Source organism: Erpetoichthys calabaricus, chromosome 1, assembly GCF_900747795.2.
Source record: "Erpetoichthys calabaricus chromosome 1, fErpCal1.3, whole genome shotgun sequence".
NCBI classification, from domain to species: Eukaryota; Metazoa; Chordata; class Cladistia; order Polypteriformes; family Polypteridae; genus Erpetoichthys; species Erpetoichthys calabaricus.
Genome location: NC_041394.2, coordinates 155164019 through 155186784, shown reverse-complemented (window position 1 = coordinate 155186784; position 22766 = coordinate 155164019). Strand labels below are relative to the sequence as shown.

At 37.5% G+C, this 22766-nt stretch overlaps 1 protein-coding gene across 3 annotated transcripts in view; it reads left to right on the top strand.

The window, feature by feature from the left end:
- Positions 1–22766, top strand: part of LOC114642058 (ELKS/Rab6-interacting/CAST family member 1) — an 814051-nt gene that overhangs the window by 336279 nt on the left and 455006 nt on the right. For all 3 annotated transcript variants that reach the window (XM_051920296.1, XM_051920284.1, XM_051920290.1), the window contains one exon: positions 11383–11576. In XM_051920296.1, coding sequence (XP_051776256.1) covers positions 11383–11576 — 194 coding nt within the window. The remainder of the gene's footprint in view (positions 1–11382; positions 11577–22766) is intronic.

The window sequence follows — 22766 nt, the reverse complement described above, 5'->3', positions numbered from 1 at the left end:
AGCAGCTGAGTTTCTTTTTTAAAACTTTTCTTAATTAGTGACCAGTTTTTTCTGCTTATTAACTCTATTGTCTTAATTTTGATTTGACTTCTGATTTAAGACTTAAGACACATTATAATAATAATGAGTCATAATAAGCAGCCAGACAATAATGAGATACAAAACATAGCCAACAAATAACAAGTAACCTGTGTCCACCATACACTATTTGAAAATAAAGAAAGGTGAAGGTCTTAGTAATGATGATCCGCTCAGGTCCACAAAATATTTTGACAGTGTTTTTAGAAAAAAGAAAATCAACAATTTTGGAAATGTCTGGTGTAGAATGAGAGTATCAGCAAGCCATTGAATTAAATAACATGTTTAATTAACAAGAATGGCTTTTAATTCAGAAACTGGCTGGAGTACAACTGGTTAGAGTCTGAAGCCTCAACTTAGCTGGTTACCTGTTGACTCATTTCACATCTCATTTTTGTTTGACAGTCATTTAAGGAAAAAAGAAGGTATTCAGAGGACCAAATCTTCAAACAGTATGGCAATTAAAATGAAGGGAAAAGAAAATAGTTAGCGACAAAAATTGGTCTCTAATTAAGAAATGGGTCTGAATAAAATCCTGTAGCTATGGTAACACTCCAAGGATGGAGTTGAAAACCCATGTCCCATATAGTATCATGAAGAACTTTTTACTGCACTTGTGGCCTCAAGTATTAAAAATATAAGTGAGAACAGTTTTAAGTAAATGTCACTTAAAGCGCCGTTTTCATTAAGTAAAAAGTTTGTTTTGGCTAAAATATAAAAGCACAAAAAAGGAAAGCGTCTCACATGTCAAACAAGACTAAAGCAAAATGGATGGCAAGCAGAACATTGATTCTATAGTGACTTTATGCTTTTTTTCATTTTCTTGTTTTGGCTGCTCCCATTAGGGGCCACTATAGCGAATAGTCTTTCCATATCTTCCTGTCATCTGCATCTAGCTCAGTTTCACCCACCACTTTGTCTCCCAACTGTCCAAACCTGAGCTGACCCTCTAATTTACTTATTTCTAATTCTGTCCATCCTTTTCACACCCAGTGCAACTCTTAACATCTTTAACTCTGCCTCTTCCAGCTCTGTCTCCTGTTTTTTGGGCAGTGCCACCGTCTCCAACCGATATGACATAGCTGGTCTCACTACCATCTTATAGACCTTCCCTTTCACTCTTGCTGGTACTCATCTGTCACAAATCACACCTGACACTCTTCTCCACCCACTCCACTCTGCCTGCTCTCTCTTTTTCACATCTCTCCCACACTCCCTGTTACTCTGTACTGTTGATCCCAAGTATTTAAACTCCTCCACCTTTGCCAACTCTACTACATAAATCCTCACCATTCCTCTAAACTCCCTGTCATTCACACATGTATTCAGTTTTGTTCCTACTGACCTGCATTCCTTTCCTCTGTAGAGCATATCTCTACCTCTCCAGTGTCTTCTCAACCTGCTCTCTACTCTCACAACAGATCACAATGTCATCCGCAAACGTCATAGACCATGGGGACTCCTGTCTCATCTCCTCTATGAACCTGTCCATCACCAATGCAAATAAGAAAGGCCTTGGAGCTGATCCCTGATGTAATCCCACCTTCGCTTTGAATGCAGTCGTCACTCCTACTGCAGACCTCACCACTGTAACACTTCCCTCGTACATATCTTGTACCACTCTTATGTACTTCTTTGCCACTCCCAACTTCCTCATACAGTACCAGAACTCATCTCTAGGCACCCTGTCATATGCTTTCACTAAATCCACAAAGACACAATGCAACTCCTTCTGGCCTTCTCTATACTTCTCCATCTACACCCTCAGAGCAAGCATTGCAACTGTGGTGCTCTTTCCCGGCATGAAACCATACTGCTGCTCACTAATCATTAGCTCCCTTATTAAACTAGCTTCCATTACTCTTTCCCATAACTTCATGCTGTGGCACATCACTTTTATTGCTTTGTAGTTACTACAGCTCTGCACATCTCCCTTATTCTTAAAAATTGGTACCAGTACACTTCTCACGTTCCAAGATTGCATTAATTAATCTGCCATCCCTCCTAAGCACCTCCATGCTTCTACAGGTATGTCTACTGTACTTCCTCCTTGAAAATAAGCTGCACTTCTTGGTTCACTATCTCCACATCCTCCAGCCTTCTCTCTCTCTCTCATTTTTGTCATTTATCAACCTCTCAAAATACTCTTTTCATCTGCTCAACACACTCTCCTCGCTTGTAAGTACATTTACATCTTTATCCTTTATCACCCTAACCTGCTGTACATCTTTCCCAGCTCGGCCCCTCTGTCTAGATAATCAGTATAGGTCCTTTTCTTCCTCCTTAGTGTTCAAGCTCTCGTGCAACTCATCTTATGCCCTATCTTTATCCTTCACCACCTCTTTCTTCACCTTACTCCTTATCTCCTTGTACTTCTGCCTACTTTCTGCATTTCTCTGACTATCCCACTTCTTCTTCAACAACCTCTTCCTCTGTATATTCTCCTGTACTTCCCCATTCCATCACCAGGTTTCCTTCTTCTTGTTCCAATTTCCAGATGTCACACTAAACACCCTTCTGACTGTCACCCTTACTACTTCTGCTATAGCCACCCAGCTTTTTGGTAACTCTTCACTGCCACCCAGTGGCGGTCTTACTTCCCCCCTGAACTCAACGTTGCAGTCTTCCTTTTTCAGCTTTCACCATTTAGTCCTTGGCTCTGCCCTCACTCTCGTTAACTTCTTGATTTCCAGCATCATCCTACAGACCACCATCCTATATTGCATCCTAGCTTTCCCCTGCCACCACTTTGCAGTCTCCAGTCTACTTCAGCCCGAGCCCCCTGCATAGGATATAATATACTTGTGTGCATCTTCCTCTACTCTTGTACATCACCCTGCATTCCTCCCTCTTCTTAAAATACATATTCCCCAAAGACATGTACGTCCTTTTCACAAAATCTATTACCATCTGACCTTCTGCATTCTTCTCTTTAACACCATACCTACTCATCACCACCTCATCTCCTCTGTTCCTTTCACAAACATGTCCATTGAAATGTTCTCTAATCACCACTCTCTCTCTCCCTTGGGTACACTCTACACCAGGCATGTCAAACTCACTACCATTGGTGGACCGCTTCGACTGCCATACGTGTGTCAGCGGGCCGCACTGTAACAAATACTATTATACTATTATACAAAGTTACTGTAGCTTTCTTTCCAATACTGAAAACTTTAAAAAATGTAACGCTTAAAGTTTAAAGAAAAGCGATTTATTTCCATACAGTCTCCATACAACAGTGTAGAATTAGAGTCTTAGCCTCTTAGCTAGGTCCTTATTATATTATACTCATTATATTATATTCATTGCTTATATAGGAGCCTTACAGTGTGAGATTTATTTCTTTTGTCCCAACACTTGGCATCTCTTGTTAGTAACCAGTTCGTCAATATCAGGCTTGAAATCTTGTGCAGCTGCAACTTTTATGAGGGATGAAAGGTGCTCAACGGTAAGTCTTGAGCGATGTGGGGTTTTGGTAGCTTTCATTAACGAAAACAATTGCTCACAAAGGTAAGTACTTCCGAACATTGACAGTACTCTCGATGCCAACTTACGGATCTGCACATACGAGGGTGGCAGGTAAGCATACAAGCCTGGCACACCAACTTCGTTGTATTTTGCCTTCAGAATAGAATCTGACTGCACTTCAATCAGTTCCATTTGGATATTCTCAGGCGCATTCTCAACGTTGTAAGAGAACAGTGCAATGCCCTGTTTGTGTGAACTGAAATCACGAAAATGCTCACTGAATTCATTGCTCAGTAATTCAAGTTGGAAAACAAATCCTTCAAAAATCAAATTTTACTTTACTAAGTTTACTTCAAAGTTTATATTGTAAAATAAGCCGATATGCAAAAAGCCACCTGACCTACAATAATTTTACAAACTCAAAATCACAAAAATATGTTAATAAACAACTCACCAACTTCTCGCGTCCACTTCAGATCTTCAGCTGTAGTCTGCACTAACTGTTCATTACAATACTAGCACAAAATTACATGAAACTAGAGCAAAAAAACGTGAAAATATGCGGGCTATTACTACTCGTGATGGTCAGTTCTGCCCAGTGGCCAGTCTCAGCAGCCCAGTCAGTAGTGTAGCCTTAGCAGGGGTGACTCTAGGCTCATGGCGGCCCTAGGCAGAGAAAGAATCGGTGGCCCTCTTCGCCTGGCAATGTCAGTACGGTATCTTATGCACAGCGGATGGCCACATCCGTTGCGGACACTGCATAGCCGCCTCGTGCTCATGACACGCTTCTATATACGCGTGTCCGTAACTTGAAAACCAAGTGGCGGCCCATGATATTCTCATTACGGCAGAACGTTATAATACTACATATAGCTTACTGCTCTGACTCTAGCGACATTTGTAAATACAGCGTACTAATTAAGAAGAAACACAATGTTTTTCGGCCACATTGCCGTCAGCTATGTCGTTATTTTCTCTTTCTGTTTTATATTCAATATATATTGGCGTGGCGGCCCCTGGGATTTGGCGGCACTGTGCAGGTGCACAGTTTGCACATGATTAAGGCCGCCCCTGGTGCCCGCTGCTGCAGCCTAGCACTTCAGTTGTGACACTGCAGCTCATTAACTTTGGTCAAGGCTCATGGCTATACTAGCAGATGACGTTTCCGGTACCGTAATGCCATGGGATAACGCGCTTATGTCACAAGGCAGAAGTAAGAAAAGTCAATAAGTAACACCGAAGATGCAGAATGATTCAATCACAAACGATAGTAATCATTTTGTACAAGTTCAGTGCTAACTAGGATCTGTCATGCGGACCGCACAGATTTCTGTTGCGGGCCGCGTGTTTGACACGCCTGCTCTACACCACTTCATCCAACTCACTTCATAAATCTTGTTTCTCATCCATTGCACACCCGACTTGTGGGGAATATGCACTAACAGCATTCGTCATCACACCTTCAATTTCCAGCTTCATAATTATCACTTTGTCTAACACTCTTTTCACCTCGAAAACACACTTGACACACTGTTCCTTCAGGATAACACCTACCCCATTTCTCCACCCATCCACACCATGGTAGAACAATTTGACCCTGCCTCTGATATACCTTGCCTTACTCCCGTTCCATCTGGTATTTTGCGCGCCGAATATATCAATCTTTTTTCTTTCCATCATATCAACTAACACTCTCCCCTTACCCATCATACTGCCAACATTCAAAGTTCCTACCCTCACTTCCATTCACTTTACCTTCCTTTTCTCCCTCTGCCTTCGGACATGCCTTCCCCTCTTCTTCGGCCAACAGTATCCCAAATTCCGCCAGCACACTGTTGACTAACAGGTACCGGTAGTAGGGCTGGGCGATATGGCTCAAAATTCAAATTGTGATATTTTTGGACCAAAAGTCAATATACGATATGCAACAATATTTTTTTCCTATCTTTTATTACTTAAAAAAGAAGCCACACATTTATATTGCTCTTTAGTTATTTACATGTAATTGCAAACTTACAACTTTACATCATAGGCATAAACCAAAATATACTCATTAATGCAAGAAAGCCAGTTGTCTGAATATTAGGTGACGTAGGAGTAGATGCTTTATCTACTTTACTAGGTTTGCCTAAAAAAAAACTTAAAATAATAATGTTTCAATATGCTCTTTTTAAGCTATGTTTTGTAAACAAATAAAGCGTGGCAAGAACATGCATTCAGGTAACACAATTTCACAAATTTTGTGCAAGAAAGACAAGTCTGTCAACTGCCTCTGGCTTTAAAGATGCCCTGTGGCAGTTCATTATGTGCTAGATGCATATCATTTGCAATGTTGTATGTTACTGCAGCTGTTATTTCCTTCCATTTGGGGCTTGTTTTTTCATACGGTGTGCAACGAGAGAACGTTGCCGCCAGCGTGATTTGTTCTGCGGCAGGGATGTGTTTCGTTGCGTTTTGAGCAGAGTTCTTGCGAAGTTTAATACATTCTTCGTACTCCGTAACGTGTTTTGTTTTCAAATGATTGAAGAGGTTCGAGGTGTTGCCGCTCTTCGTTCCTACTTCTTTCTCTCTTACAAAGTTTACATATAACAGTGTTTTGTTCTGTATCATTTTGTCTAAAGCCAAACCATTTCCAAACAACGGAGGTCACATTTGTACCTTTCAATCACAAACGATAGTAATTTGGCATTAAATCGTCATTGATAGCCATACTCGTTTCTGCCTCCATCTCAGCCATTGTTGTTACTGTTTAAGATTAGCAGGAGGCGGGGTTTAATCGTAATGACTGCATTTAGGATGTGCTCCAATTAGCAGAAATAACGCACTACACACTTGTAGTGTTTAATAAAACATATTACATAATATATCGCGATAGGTTTGTTTTCAAACGATGCATTAAAAAATATTGTTCATATCGTGCCACTCAATATATCGCACAGGCCTAACTGGTAGTGTCCATTGTTAACTTTGGGCTTGACCGATGCGGTATTGTCTGCATATTGATGTGGCAAAATTTTACTTTGGATGCCCTTCCTGATGTAACCCTCCCCATTTATCTAGGCTTGGGATTGACACAAAGAAACACACTGGTTTGTGCATCCCATGTGACTGTGACTTTATGCTCTGGACACAGCAAAATTTTTGGTCATGCCTGAGATGACACACTCTGCTTATTTTTTCAGTTTTTAAGGGTTAACATGCTTGAAATTCATTTGGCTGGATTTAAACTTTGTCTTTGTATTGTTATCTATCATGCTGTGGTTAGGGCTAATAAACCAACAAAAAATGCATGATTATTTGAGTAAGTTCTTATACAGAAATATCCAGTTAGATTTAATGTGATAAAAGCTAGAAGAATGAAAAATGTGATGGTTTTAAGTACAAAATGGTAATAAATGTGTAGTAGTTGGATCACATTATGATTAATGCATCTTTCAGTAAATCTATTGTATCCAGTGTGGTGGGAAGTATCTGCCTCCTACTCTTATTTTACATACTGCCAGGCTACCCCTACAGTTGCTGTGACCTTTATCAGCTTAGACTACTGATCACAAGTGGCATACCATATGTATCGCAACTGTGTAAATATTACTAATAACAATTTAAAACATTTAAGGTCAGCACTGCTTTTCCAGAGAATAGAGTTCAGTTTCTGGCCTAATCACTAGCTGTGTGGATTTTCCACATCTGAACCCACCCCACTGCACCGTTCAGATACTCTGAACTACTCTCATATCCTAAAGATCTTTGTTTGCTTTATTGACATCTCTGATTTGGCATTACATGAGTAAGTTTGTTAATCTGAATAGGCTGGAACCCTCTCTGTGGCTGTTTCCCATCTTGCTCTTAAGTCCACTATGGCAGTAGCTCACTTTAAAATAGGTTTATCAAAAAATTATCTAGGCTAACCCACCACAAGTTGGGGGGTTGTTGATTAGGTATTATTGCATTGAAGGTATTAATTTCAAGGTCATTTTATTAAATGCCATCTTTGGCATTTCTTGTGAAAATGCTGCAAATCAGGGTGTTCCATAGATATATTAATAGCCATTTTACTTTGGGTTAAAAATAAAAAAATATATATTTCTGTGTTACTCTCAGCCCTTTTCACTGAGTTAGTTGTATTATTTTTATTTTATGCTCAAGTTATAATTCAGTCAGTTATTTTTTAACCCACATTGTCACTAACCTTTACAAGTACCATAAATTTCCACCGGATGTTACAGATTCAAATCAAATGTTTGTTTTTATTGTACAAGAGCAGCTCACTACTCAAAATGGTAATTCTGGGAAGCTCCCAGAATCAGTCTTGCGACCTCTTGATTATGAGTCAGCATTTCTTATCACTGCACCACCCAAGCAGTTGTGTTAGTGTCGTACCCTAAGTCGATTGTTTTTTTCTTCGGTTATGTACTTGAATAAAAACGCTCTTGTTTTTGTTATACGTGTACCTTTTGTGTTTATTTGATATTTGGACTTCAGTCTTTACACATTATACACTTCATGTCAAAATTTTGTCATTAGTACTATAACATGAAAAATGTTTCTATGTTAGATATTTGTTCAACATTTCTCGCATTTCCTGTCATCCTCCATTTACATAGATCGCTGTAGACACGGAACGCACATGAAATGCATGTGTTCCAAATAATGATATATTATTTATCTTATACAACTCCATGCACCTCACACCCAGATAAACAAGACTTGAGCTGGGAGAACATTTTGCCAGAGTTGAGCTGTGGCGGTTGGAGGAAGGAATAGCAGACTGCTTGCTGCTTGTGCTGCTTGACACATTTACAAAACAAAAGACGCTGATGGAGAGGCGGAAATGAATTTAAGATGGCCTGAGATTATGAGTTTTTTTGTAGGCTTCAGGGATTCTAGTGTTAAAAAATTCACTGATTTAGCAATTTTCACATCCACTCAATTTAATTCAAGATTGGTGTGCAGTACTAGGTTCAAGGAAGCAACCAACCTTGGAAGGAGTCTGTTTCAGGCTTGCTTTAAACAAAAAAAAAGAGATGAAAGCATAAATTTGGTCATTTTAACGTCTGCTATGTACTAAAACATTACTCGCCAAAGATCCTTGATTTTTGCAAAAAGTGGTAGATGCAATAAAGGAATTATTATTCTCTGACAATTACCAAAAAAAACAGGTATTTAATAGAACCCTTAGGGAATCTGTAATATGCTAACCTGGCAGTTGCTGCATAAATTGATTTTTTTGTTGCAAGATAAAGAAATCTAAAGTTGGATAAGTTAGAGGACATTGATGAATGTTCATTCATATTCACTTTTGGAGGTTGATTAGTTCATTATATGGTTTATGCCAAATACAGTGTCTTATCATTTAGTGGTGAGAGTACCAAAAAAAAATTTTTCAAAGCTCACAGTATGTGGCAAATGTAGTAGTAGTAGTAGAGCTTTATTGTCATCCTAACAATATACTTACAGTACACAGTGGGACGAAATATCGTCCTCCAGAGTAAAAAGGTGCAGTACACAAGATATATATATATATATATATATATATATATATATATATATATATATATATATATATATATATATATATATATATATATAACTAAAAAACATATACAGTATTACGTAGTATTATTTATTCCAGAGAGTGTGGAGGAGGGCAGCATGGTGTTCAGGAGCCGGACTGCTTGGGGAAAGAAACTATTGCACAATCTCGCAGACCTGCTCCTGATGCTGCAGAGTCATCTTCCAGATGGAAGAGGAGTAAACAGTTGGTGGGAGGGGTGGTGGGGGTCAGCCATGATGCTAGTGGCTTTATGAAGGCAGCGTGAGGTGTAGATCTCCTGCAGGCTGGGTAGAGAGCTGCCAATGATGCACTCAGCAGTCCGCACAATCCTCTGAAGGGCTTTGCGGTCGGAGGCATGGCAGTTTCCATACCATACTGTAATGTAAGAACTCATGTGTGATTACTCATCTATTTTAAACTACATTTAAGCGACCTTGGGTTTGTGAAAGGCACTCAATAAATGTAACTTTATTATTATTATTATTATTACATCTGGCATTGTTTATTTTAAAAAAGTACATCTTGCCTGAAGAAGTGGCCTGAGTTGCCTCAAAAGCATGCATATTGTAATCTTCTTAGTTAGCTAATAAAAGGTGTCATTTTGCTTGACTTCTCACTAATGCAATTTTAAAAATAGGTATGTAAAATATATAGTAATGCTTGCATTGTGGAATATTTTGCATCACATTTTTGTTATGCATTAAGAAACCTCAAGGAGAACTGAATATGTGAGGTATTTTCTGCCAAAAAGGAAATGTAATTTTTAAATTTTAAAATGAAAATGCGATCTCTCTTTTGTTTAATTCCATTTTCAAAGTCTGCATACAAAAATTAAAATTAAAATGAACCCCCCCCCCCATTTTCAATTTTATTTTCAGACTGAACCACAATGAAGCTGCAAAAATAAAAAGTAAAACACAAATAAGCACTGGTGCCAATTGCTGCTCATTGAATTTTCATATTCCACTTTGCATTTTCATTTTCAGGTTCTCAACATGCAAATAGTGAGGGTGAATGGGTGGGGCTTGGTGGTTTTCCACAATTTTTTCTGTCCTTCGTAGCTATAGAGCCACTTCGATAATCAGAATACTTCACTTCAACTGTGTTTAATTCACCCGTACTGTAACCTTCACAGCAAAACTGGATCACAAAATCCGAAGACCACACATAATTGTACTTCTGAAAAAAAATAATGTCCTACTTAATTACAATATTTAACATGACAGAAATGAGCCTTTATTACATCATAGTTTACATGACGGTATTACATTTTAATTTTAATTTTTTGCAGCATTTTTACGCACAGACTTTGAAAGTGAAATTGCAAAAGAGAGATTGCATTTTAATTTTATATTTTTTTTGCACCCTGCTAAGCATGAGCCTTGACCCTTCTATTTGGCTTGAAATGTAAAATACATTCTTAATCATTTCTCAGATTGTTACAGCCTTTGTACCTAGTCATAATGCAATCTTGTAGTTTGATTCTGTTGCAGAAAAATGTAAAACTTTAAACCCTGCTGTTGATTGCATTATTTTAGTGAGTTGTGAAAAATAAATTGTTTGAGAAAATCTGAGTTTGGATAGATAGACTGAATATTAAATATCCCTGGCTTTGTGTTTAAATTTCTATTTTCTTCATCGTTACCATTTTTGTTTTTACTAGATTGGTTTATTTTTTTTCAAGTCAGTTATTTTTACAGTCATGGTATACATCAATTTGCCAAGGGAAATTGTATTTTTCTAATAAAAAATACTTTTTCTTTTAATTTGAAAAAAAAAATTACCTGGCACATATTTCAACATGAAGAATTTCCAGATATGTCCATTATCAAGACAAGAATGAATGATCTTGAGTATTAATCCATTATCTTTTACATACATTGTAAAGTAGGGAACCCATATCTGACTCAAAACCTCTACTCCTTCTTGTCAGCTTTTCAGGGCGTGGTTTCCTTGGTTCATTTTAAAGTGCAAAAGCATTTTTTCTGAAATCAAAAACCTTGTCTGTTTCAAAGTAGAAATTATTCCGTACATTCTTTTGTCATATTTGGACTGGTGACCTATAGATGTGATTTTAAACAATAATAACAACTTGGTACTTTTTAAATTTATGAAAAAAGCTTCAGTTAAGAACACAAAATTCCATGGAAATGTTTGTATACCATGATTATGAAAAGTTAACTTTGAGTTGAAACATACCAAAGCTATCCTTTACAAAAGACTTCAGCATTTTGTTGTTGCAGTAATCAGTAATACACTGAAACTGAATTTTCTTTTAGGCCCATGAGGCTACAGTTGAAGCTCGTGCTAATACAGAGCTCTCTGAGCGAATTCATGCACTGGAGAAAGAAGTGGCACGGTACAAGGAAGAAGCCAGCAAATCACAAGCTGAGGTGGACAGGCTACTAGAAATCTTGAGGGAAATGGAAAATGAAAAAAATGACAAAGATAAGAAGATACTGGAACTTGAAAGGTATGCCTAAACCTGACATTTAAACAAAGATTCAATTGTGGCTATTGTAATATAAGTGCTTGCAGTTGTAGAACGTTTTGTAGTTAATTGAAAATTAATTGTTCTCTCTATTTCTGTCTACATGACTGTGTTGTTGCTTACTTTGCCTTTTTGATTTTACAAAACTTATTATTTCCCATAGTTTCATTATTTTAATTGTAAAAACTTTTTTATTAGGCTAAAACAAGATGATGTTCTAACAAGATGAATTCTAAGATGAGAAAATCTTGTTGAGAAAAGCATACAAAGGCTGGTTAGAAAGAAATGGATGAAGAGTGTAACTAAGGACCAAATGTGGCTAAGCTGTTTAAAGGGGGTGAGACTTGTATGCAGGCGTCAAGCAAGAAACTGTAGTTAAAGCTCATGTAAACTGGTGCCTTAAACCTCTCACCAGGCAGCACACTGATGATGCGATATAGTATAATAGTTGTCTAATTTATTTATTTCAGAGAACAGAAAAGAATAGCAGGAAAGGGTCAACTTATTTAATGTGATGTTAATTTAAATTAGCAACTAAAACAACGAGAATATTTTATAGCACTAAAATTAAAACGGCTTTCCAAAGTGTTCCTGCTTTCTGAGATATTGTATTTCCATAGTATTGCTCCATGTTGTTATATGTTCACAGAAATTAGGATTCAGCAGTCATCTTATCATAATTCAGCATGAGCAGCAGAAGTGAGGGAGGTATATCGTGGTTTACACAAGCTGAATGAGCATAAAAATTTCTGATAGTTGCTTAAGTATAGTTACAGATTTCTTTTCATGCTTTAAATTCATGTAACACTCTACAGAACTTTATGCTTCTAATTTTAACACACATATGCATATTTGCTAAATAGCTTTAAATAAATATTTTTGTTATTATATTTCAGTTTCAGTTTTCTCCAAAAATGTAGTTTCATAGGTGGAAAAAAAATCTTTAAAAAAAAAAAAAAAAAAAATTAGCAAGATGTTTATATAGTTATAATTGCTTTCTGTCTCTTGATATGTTTAGATTAGGTTTAAACTATGGTTTGGGTTGCTGTTGTTGGTTTGTGAGGTACTTTTTTATTTAGTGATAATTGGTCACTGATAGTCACAGATGGTTTACAAATTAGGTTGTTGTGGGTTGATTAAACAATCAGCATTACGCTGACAATTGTCCTCGATTACAATTTTCTGATGACAGTCTGTGAAACTTCAAGGGGGCAACCCCCCTACTCTGTTGATTGCCAACAATTCTCCAAGGGGGATATTCCTATAGCTCCAAACTGATGGTTATCTAGTCATTCAACAAGGAATGGGTCTCCAAAACACTAAAAAGGGAAAGATTGGGTTGCAACAAAAGAAACATTTTAGAAACTCTGGTTTAGATGGGTACTGCCTCTGTATAGGAGGAGACGGACATCATAAAATCATGTATAATATATTTTCATCAAACGGCATAAAACTGTAGTAAATCATTATGACATGATGTGGTGGCTCTGAGGCTAAGGATCTGTGCTGGTATCCAGAAGGTTGCCGGTTCGAATCACCATCACTGCTAAAAGAGATCCTGCTCTGCTGGGCCCTTGGGCAAGACCCTTAACCTGTAATTGCTCCAGGGGCGCTGTACAATGGCTGACCCTGCACTCTGACCCCAAGGAGTATGCGAAAACTAACAAATTCCTAATACAAGAAATTGTATAATAATGAAAAAAAAAAAAATATATATATATATATATATATATATATATATATATATATATATATATATATATATATATATATATATATTCTTGTTTCATATTAGGTTATATGTTTTACTAGTAAAATATTCCTCAAGAAATGGCATGCCAGAATGAGATAAAATTAAAAATTAATTTCTTGGGTTTTTAATTTGAATAACTTGAGTAGCTTGGATATGGATAGTTTAATTGTTTTTGCCTTTCATACAGCCATTCTTTCTGAACGGCTAGTGGTGCCTGTAATGCAGCAGCTTCTTCATACTCGTACAGCATAACTTTGTGAAATGCCCTCATTCTTCGAGCACTTTGAAAATGATGTTATTCTGGTTTTCCAGTTGTTTAATTTTAACCTTCAAGCTGATGCATTGTTTTCATTAACTTAGTTATTATTCTTTGAGATGTTGGCTCAGGACTTTTTTCTGGTTTTCTTTATGAAAAGCCTATCATTTCAACTCTACAAGTGGCATCTCCTGTTTAAAATTAAAATGTGTATTGTGCAGATGTAACCCCACAGACATAACTAAGCTAATCATGTTTATATATACGTCCTGTATCTGGCATATGTGCCCAGGCAAAATGTCAGTCGGTGTCCACAAAAGGGCTGCAGTGCCCGATAAACAAAGGCAACAAGACACACAAAGAAAGAAGGATAAATGGACTGGAATGTCCAATGAACAAAGGCATTTAAGACACACAAAGAAAGAGGGATTTAAGGAAGGGTTAGCATATTCAGGATAACAGAGATTCCTAAACGCATGATATGATCAAAACAGATTGACATCCTATTGTACCATTGTGCTTGTTTTAATAAATGGGCATTTTATATATGTTAATGATAAGGATTTTTTAAAAATATTTATTATATAAAATGAATGATTGATCTTGGATAAATATTTCAGGAAAATACTAAGTCACACTAATTAGGTTCAGTATGATCATTGTTTTTCTTTAATTACAAAGAACTATTGACACCCTTAAACCAGCCCCAAGTCCTCTGGATATTGTTCCACCACATCTCCTAGTGGAAGCCTTTGATGTGTTGGGCCCAGCCTTATTAGCCATCATCAATGATTCTATTAGTTCGGGTGTTGTGCCCTCATTTTTTAAACATGCTGCAGTCCGCCCCTGTCTTAAAAAGGCAGAATTAGACCCTGGAGTTTTAGCTAATTTTCGTCCAATTTCCCAACTGCCATTTCTGGCTAAAATTCTAGAAAGAATTATTTATAATCAATTGGTTGATCACCTTAACTCTAATAATTTATTTCAGATCTACCAATCTGGCTTTAGGCGTTATCATAGTGTTGAAACGGCACTCCTGAAAGTGTTCAACGACATCTCTCTTATTACTGACTCGGGTGATGCGGCAGTCCTTCTCCACCTTGACCTGTCCACTGCCTTTGACATTATTGACCATGAAATATTGCTGATGCGGCTTGAACATCTTGTTGGGCTTAAGGGGCTGCTCTTAACTGGTTCAGGTCATATTTAACTGGTAGACACTTTTCAGTGACTTTTAATTCCTCTTCTTCATCTACTGCTCCTCTTAAAAATGGTGTTCCTCAGGGATCCATTTTGGGTCCTATTTTATTCTCCTTATACCTTCACCCTATTGGAGCAATTTTTAGGAAATTTAACATTGCTTTTCACTGCTATGCTGATGATACTCAGGTTTATATTCCTGTCTGCAACTCTACAACAAATCAACTCCACAACTCTCTCTCTGAATTAAGATCCTGGATGGCTAATAATTTTCTTGATCTAAATCAAAATAAAACGGAGGTGCTTATATTGGGTCCATCAGCTAAAGCCCAAATTGGTCTTGGTCTTCTCGGCTCTTTCTCTGTCTTTTCCAAACCTCAAGTCCACAATCTTGGTGTTACCTTTGACAGTAACCTCTCTTTTGAGAAACAAATAAATTCTGTATTCAAGAGTTGCTTTTTCCAACTTCGTCTATTAGGTAAGGTAAAGCCTTTTTTATCTTCTAGGGATCTTGAGATAGCTACTCATGTGTTTATTTTTTCTCGCCTCGATTACTGCAACTCGCTGTATTCTGGGATTAACAAATGCTTGATACACAGGTTACAGTTGGTACAAAATGCTGCCGCTCGCTTTCTGGTTGGCGCAAGAAAGTATGACTCTGTCTGTCCTATTTTAGCTTCTTTACACTGGCTGCCTGTCAGTTTTCGAATTGATTTTAAAATGTTGCTGCTAGTTTTTAAATCTTTACATGGGCTTGCTCCTGCCTATTTATCTGAACTGTGTGTTTTACACCAGCCATCCAGAGTGCTTAGATCTTCTGGTCAGTTGTCTCTGGTTGTCCCTCGTACCAAGTGTAAAACCAAGGGGGACAGGTCTTTTACAGCTGTTGCACCTCGCCTGTGGAACTCTTTACCTCATCATATAAAGGAGTCGTCTACAATTGAACTGTTTAAAACAAGACTAAAGACTCATTTCTATTCACTTGCATTCAGTTACCTTCAGTAATACTGATGGCTTCCTCTTTGTGATTATATTACATCTATTTTTTATGTATATAACATTACTTCTATTTATTATGTATTTTATTTTATGTTCAAATATTTTATTTCTATTTATGTTTTATGTAAATTTGTTCTATTTTTGTGAAGCACTTTGGCCACAGCATTACCATGTTTGTTTAAATGTGCTATATAAATAAACTAGCAAAATACCCGCGCTTCGCAGCGGAGAAGTAGTGTGTTAAAGAGGTTATGAAAAAAAAAGGAAACATTTTAAAAATAACGTAACATGATTGTCAATGTAATTGTGTTGTCATTGTTATAACTGTTGCTGTCTTTTATATATATATATATATATATATATATATATATATATATATATATATATATATATATATATATATATATATTATATATATATTATATATATAATATACACACACACATAAACATTTATATACATATACATATATATACATATCTACATATACACATCTACATATATATACACACTTACATAAACACACACATAAGACTTACTGACTGAAACGGGCTTTCATTGACAATCATGTTACGTTATTTTTAAAATGTTTCCTTTTTTTTTCATAACCTCTTTAACACACTACTTCTCCGCTGCGAAGCGTGGGTATTTTGCTAGTAGATATATATATATATATATATATATATATATATATATATATATATATATATATATATATATATATATACATATACACACATACATGCAGTTTTAATAACACAGAAATCAATATAAACATTAACATCATTATCATATGAGAATATGAAGTAATATATAAGAAGCACATTTCATATAAATATAAATTATTAAACAGTAAAATCTTCTTCTGTAATTTGCTACCGTGGCAATTTGTGTGTCTGTCCAGGATTTTAAATGACCTGTAGCTCGCAAACCGTTTCACCTATACACTTGAAATGTGGTACACATATAGTACGGCACGTCTACTATCCGCTTTATGGGTGATGATTGTTTTACTCTTTTTATCTTTATTTTATTTTATTGTAGAATCAACTCCTATCTGCGCACAGCAGGGCAGCCGTGGGCGGATGCGTATGGTGTATTCACTCCATGTTATCGTGCATTGCGCTGTCAGTGGTATTTTGATAAAAGAATTTGAACAACATATAAGAAGCGTATAAATTATTAAACAGTAAAACATTAACATTTAAGAAGTAAAGTTACATTAAGTACTACTGCAGTGCCTTCGGGTATACCTCATTTTTTGTTTGCCCATTACATGCTTAAATGTATACATTTTTTGGTGCACCTACCCGAGAACACGCGACATATAACCGAGCGTGGGAGAAGCATGGATTTTAAACACGCGTTGAGTTGATCTGCTGGTCTCCCTCGTGGAATAACTGGTAATGTTTGACTAAAATCTACAGCGAGTAAAACGACATTACCTCCTATTTTTTTTTTTTTACGATCTCTGAGATCTTGCTTTTTTCGGTTCAAGGCTTCATAAGCTCTTTTATGTTGTATGGTGTACTTATCCCAAACCATCATCTTTGAATGTTGCAAGAGTTTCGCCTTGTATGTAGATCAGGGTAATTACATTCATTGCATTCCTAGTCTGAATCACAATGTGATTGTATGGGTGGTTACCTGGCACTGTAGGGTTGCCACCCGTCCTTTAAAATACGGAATGGTGCCGCGTTTGAGAATGAAATTGCGTGTCCCGTTTTGAATCAATACTGGACGGGATTTATCCCGTATTTTTTTTATAATTTTTTTTTTAAAGCAGCGTCTCATGCAAATCATCCCACACGCATTTTATGAAGATGCCTCCTTTCCTACTTTTGATTGGGTAATACTTGATGTCATCGTTACTTTGATTGGTCTTTTTAACTGTCCAGTGAGGAGGGCGTGTCTTTTAAGTAGAGTCTGCAAAGTGTTGGCACTGAGATGTGGCGTCAGCGCCATAGTTGAAGCCCCTAACGTTGCGGTCAGCAAGTCGGCTAACATCCGCCATGTGCCGTCTTTCAGTTGCGAGAAGCAGATCATAGAATGGTTGAAACTGTTGCCCCTAACGTTGCGCCACGGCGTGTGGTTCGTTTATACCTCGTGTCTTCTCATTAAAGTTTTATCTCGCGAATATGTTATTGCAATCCGCAGCGGGAGCGTTTCTATAAAGTTAATTTAAACTTACGTTTTACACCGTGCTTTGTTTCCCTTATGAACATGCTTGTATGCTTAAGTCGCTCCGTTCTCAATTGTTTAATTAATTTTTTGGTGTTCGCTGTTTGCGGCTCTTCCTCCATTTCCCCCTACTTCGTTGTTTTATCTCGCGAATATGTTATTGCAATCCTTAACGGGAGCGTTTCAATAAACTGATTGAAAATAGTTTTGCATTTACCTTTTTAGTAAAAGGCGAGCTTTTAAGCCTGAGAAATCACCCCGTAAATGCACACGTTTAATTGCACATGTGTTAATATGTATGGTTACACAGTATTAAAAGACAGTGAACAACGTCAGTTACCTTTGTTCCCGCGTTTGATAAAAGGTGAGCTTTTAAGCCTGAGAAATCACCCCGTAAATGCACACGTTTAATTGCACATGTGTTAATATGTATGCTTACACAGTATTAAAAGACAGTCAAAAATTAACGTCATTTACCTTCGTTCCCGCGTGTGACTCGTGCTGTAAATCTCTTCCTTGTTTTTAGTTCACGTGATTACGTAGGAGGCGTGATGACGCGATACGTGACTCCGCCTCCTCCATTACAGTGTATGGACAAAAAATATGTTCCAGTTATGACCATTACGCTTTGAATTTCGAAATGAAACCTGCCTAACTTTTGTAAGTAAGCTGTAAGGAATGAGCCTGCCAAATTTCAGCCTTCCACCTACACGGGAAGTTGGAGAATTAGTGATGAGTCAGTCAGTGAGTGAGTGAGTCAGTCAGTCAGTCAGTCAGTGAGGGCTTTGCCTTTTATTATTATAGATTGACATTGACAAAAGAAATAGTATTGATCAGTCACTCAAAAATATTTGTTATTCATACTGACATATATTTCCTCATATACCTATTGCAGCTCTTTACACCTTAAAAAACAAACGACTAAAAGCAGCTCTTCACACCTTAAAAAATAAACAACTAAAACAACATAGTAACATGTTGAACTGAAAAGATTTTTTGACAATGTGTACAGTTTCAAAAGTTAAACATTTTTGACAAAATAATTCAGTACACGTTAAGAGGAGTTGCAAAGCTACAGCTGTTAAATGACTTAACATCCTTTTGCAGTGAGCTACAACCATTTCAAAACTCACTACACTCACCTGTATCTGGGATGACTCAATGGTGGGACAAAGTGTAGTGAAACTGAGATGGAGGAAACCCATTTCAGTAGTTAACTGCAGTATTATTGTTGAGTTAGTTCAGTGGTGTGATCGTCCCTTTTTGTAGCTAAATATCCCTAAGACCAAAGGAGGTTTTGCTTTAGATTTTTAATGTTCCCTCTTACAACTCTCTTAGTAATAACAAAAAGAGAGAGACTATGAATATGGTGAAACAATATAAATACATTGTCTAGGAACAATCATTGATGATAAGCTTACCTTTGACCTTAATACAACGAAAGGCAGAAACAGCTATTCATTCTAAAAAAGCTCATTTGTTTTAAAGTAGACAAAACCATAATTGCATTCATTTTATAAATCTTTTATCAAACCTGTTGTCACATTTAATTTATTATGTTGGTTTGAAAACCTTAGAATAAAAAAAATGTAAACGTATTTCAACTGAAATTTCAGATGACTTATTTGAACTTTATTGAACTTTGAGTCTGGTGTTTACTACTAGAATTACCAAAGCCTACAAAAAACTTGTAAACCCGGCCCACCTTAAATCCCTTCGCACCTCTCCGTCAGCCTCTTTTATCTTGTAAATGTGTTGATAAGCCCAAGCAGCAAGCAGCCTGCTATACCAAACCCACCACTGCCTCAGAACGGGTAAGAAGTTCTCCTAGTTCCTGCCTTGATTGATTATCTGGGAGTAAGCTACCCAGAATTGTAAGGGGGAATAATTTGATGTGTGTTCTGTGTCTACAACAATCTATATAAACACATTGTTGAAACAGAAACGTTTTTCATGTTTTAGTTAATAAATGACAAAATGTAGACATGAACTGTATATTAATGTGTGAAGGCTGATGGCCAAATATCAAATAAATACTTTCACAAAAGGTACACAGACAATACGACAGCTTCCATGGTGCAGCGATTAGAACTGCCGACTTATAATCCAGAGGTCGTGAGTTCGAAACCAGCTCCCTCGCAAATGTACCGTTTTGAGTAGTGAGCTACTCTTATTGTTAATATTATACAATAAAAACATACATTTGATTTGTGTCTGTAAAAACCGGTGTAAATTTATAGTACTTGTAAAAGTTAGCATTTTTTTTTCGCTTTTATTCTCTCTGTCACGATCATGATACAACACTCACCCCCGCCCCAGATCTGACGCAGTTACTTTTTATCTGAAACTGGGAATAACTGTAGATGTGAGCGGTGTTTTGAGACAATGGAACTGGAAATTCTTTGGAGGGATAAAAGCTGACACACAAACGCTGGTGAATCTGCCTTCTACGTATCTCACCGTCGCTTGAATTTTTTTTTTATTCAGTTTTAATGAGTGTTCCTGCTCACGCTGAATTAGTATTCACCTTATGGTCCATGATGTCAAAGTCGCATTGACAAAAAAACAGACATAGGTATATATGATATTTGGAATAACTCATTTTATGACCTGTATAGTACATTTTGGAAAACATTGTGGTATTGATGCAACATTATTCATATTATTCATATTCATTCGCATGCCTTCTTGCACTTGTAATCAGTGACCGCATTTTTTTTTTTTTTTTTCTATCTTGCTCATGCAGCCTCTACACTTAGGGGCATGGTGCTTATTTTTTTGTACTCCAGGACATGCAGAGGAAAGAATAGTACAGAGAGGTCAATTTCGCGCTATATGCAATCATCAGATTCAAATGTTAACAGTTCACACACACCCAAGGACCATCCTTCCTACATTTACGACATGTGTACCTGTTGCAATGTACACACTTCTCTCTGTGCTGTGGTTCCTATTACACTGAAGGGGCTGGGAGAAACTGCTGTCTTGGAATGGAAGCCTGTCGATGTTTCATCCTCTTTTGCTTTATCCATCGCCTTTTTTGTAAGAAGCAATGATGAAGTTCCTCTGCAAGGTGAGCAAAGAACACTTTTCTTTTCTCAGTGGCACCTGTGCGTTGATTGCTGCCAAATCAAGTGTGCACACAGCAACCGGCCACCTGCGTGTTCCTGCTTGCACTGAATAAGCTCATGCCTTCTGGTGCATGATGTCAGTGCAGCACCGGGAAAAAAAGAAAGAGACAAATATATAGGACATTTTGAAGAAATCATTGTATGACCTGAATAGTACTGATCAGAAAACATCATTGCACTAATACAATATTATTTGAAAATGAACAGCGGCAGATTGGGTGTGAATTTATACTGGCGCTGTTAGCTAGAGTAAGATCGGGGAGCTGGCCGGCGGGTGAGGGAGAGCGTGAACGTGATTGAGAAAATAAAACTGAAAAAAGCTAACTTTTAGAAATACCATACATTTACAGCTACAAAATCCTTAACAGTAAGCCAGTTAAGAGGTTATATAGCCACATAATCGGGTAATTCTACCTCTGTTCTCAGAGGCCAATAACTCAGTTTCTCTAACTGGTTATATTATCATCATGTTATTCCCCTCAAATTATCCTTATGTTCTTTCTCCAGGAATAAGGAGACTTAATGTTCTACTCTCACACATTAAGATTAACACACACATACCCAGATATACACATAGACACAGACCCTAACCGCATATGTGCTGTTTGAATGATTCAGTGTCCAGTTGTGTCATCCTCTCTCCAGTACATGATAATGATGGTGCAGTCCCATGACCTCTTTCAGCAGGATTCTGATACTTACTTCAGGTCCTAGTTTCAAAACTTTGCTAAACACAAATTTAGTTAAAAACAGTTCATTCCACTTAGTATAAAAGTCTGTAGAAATAAATGTAAGAAAGCATTTTCCTGGCCTGCAGTCTTAAAGACACTGCCAGAAGACACTGTTTCTCATTTTCTTTTGGGGTTGGGTCAGATTGCGCTTGATCCTCTTCCCTGGAAGAGTCGAAACCACTGGAGAGCCAACGGGGTCAGGCCTGTTGGGGATTGGAACTGGTGGTGTACTGAGGCATCGCCTACTGCATGGCAGCACTCAGGTCCAAATTTGAGGCAGCCCATCCAGGTAGGCTCGTGAAACGTCTTGTCTCTCTGGCATGATGATCATCTTCTCTGCTATCGGAGGAGCTTCATAAAATCTGCATTTCAGTGGCGGCACTCTCTGAGGTGTGTAGACCTGGTACTGACCCGATACACTATACTAATTTTATTGGTCTGATCACTCTGATGGCTATCATACTCAGGGAGTAGCTGTTACTGTGGCGGATTGGCTCCTTCCAATGTTGTCTGATGTCACTCCTTTCAACAAGCATATAATGAGACTCAGATTAAGGCACTCTCTGGATGCCTTGTCTGTTGTCTCAGTGTTTGCTCCGACCATGGTGAGTAATGTCTATGCGGGGGAGAAATTTTATTTGTAACTTCATTTGGTGGTTGACGGGCGCCCGTGAGGTGACACTCTTCTGGTCATGAGTGACTTCATTGCAACCACTGGCATTGACAGGGCTGACCATCAGCATTGTGCCTGTCACCATGGGTCTGGCGACTGTCGTAAAAGTGGCTCCATGTTCCTTGACTTTGCAAAAGGTCAGGGGTTCTGGATTGCTGGATCCTGATTCCGGCACCTTGAGCTACATTGTTGAACTTGGTACACCAATACTGGTGTAGCGTTGAAGGAGATTGATCACATCCTCATGG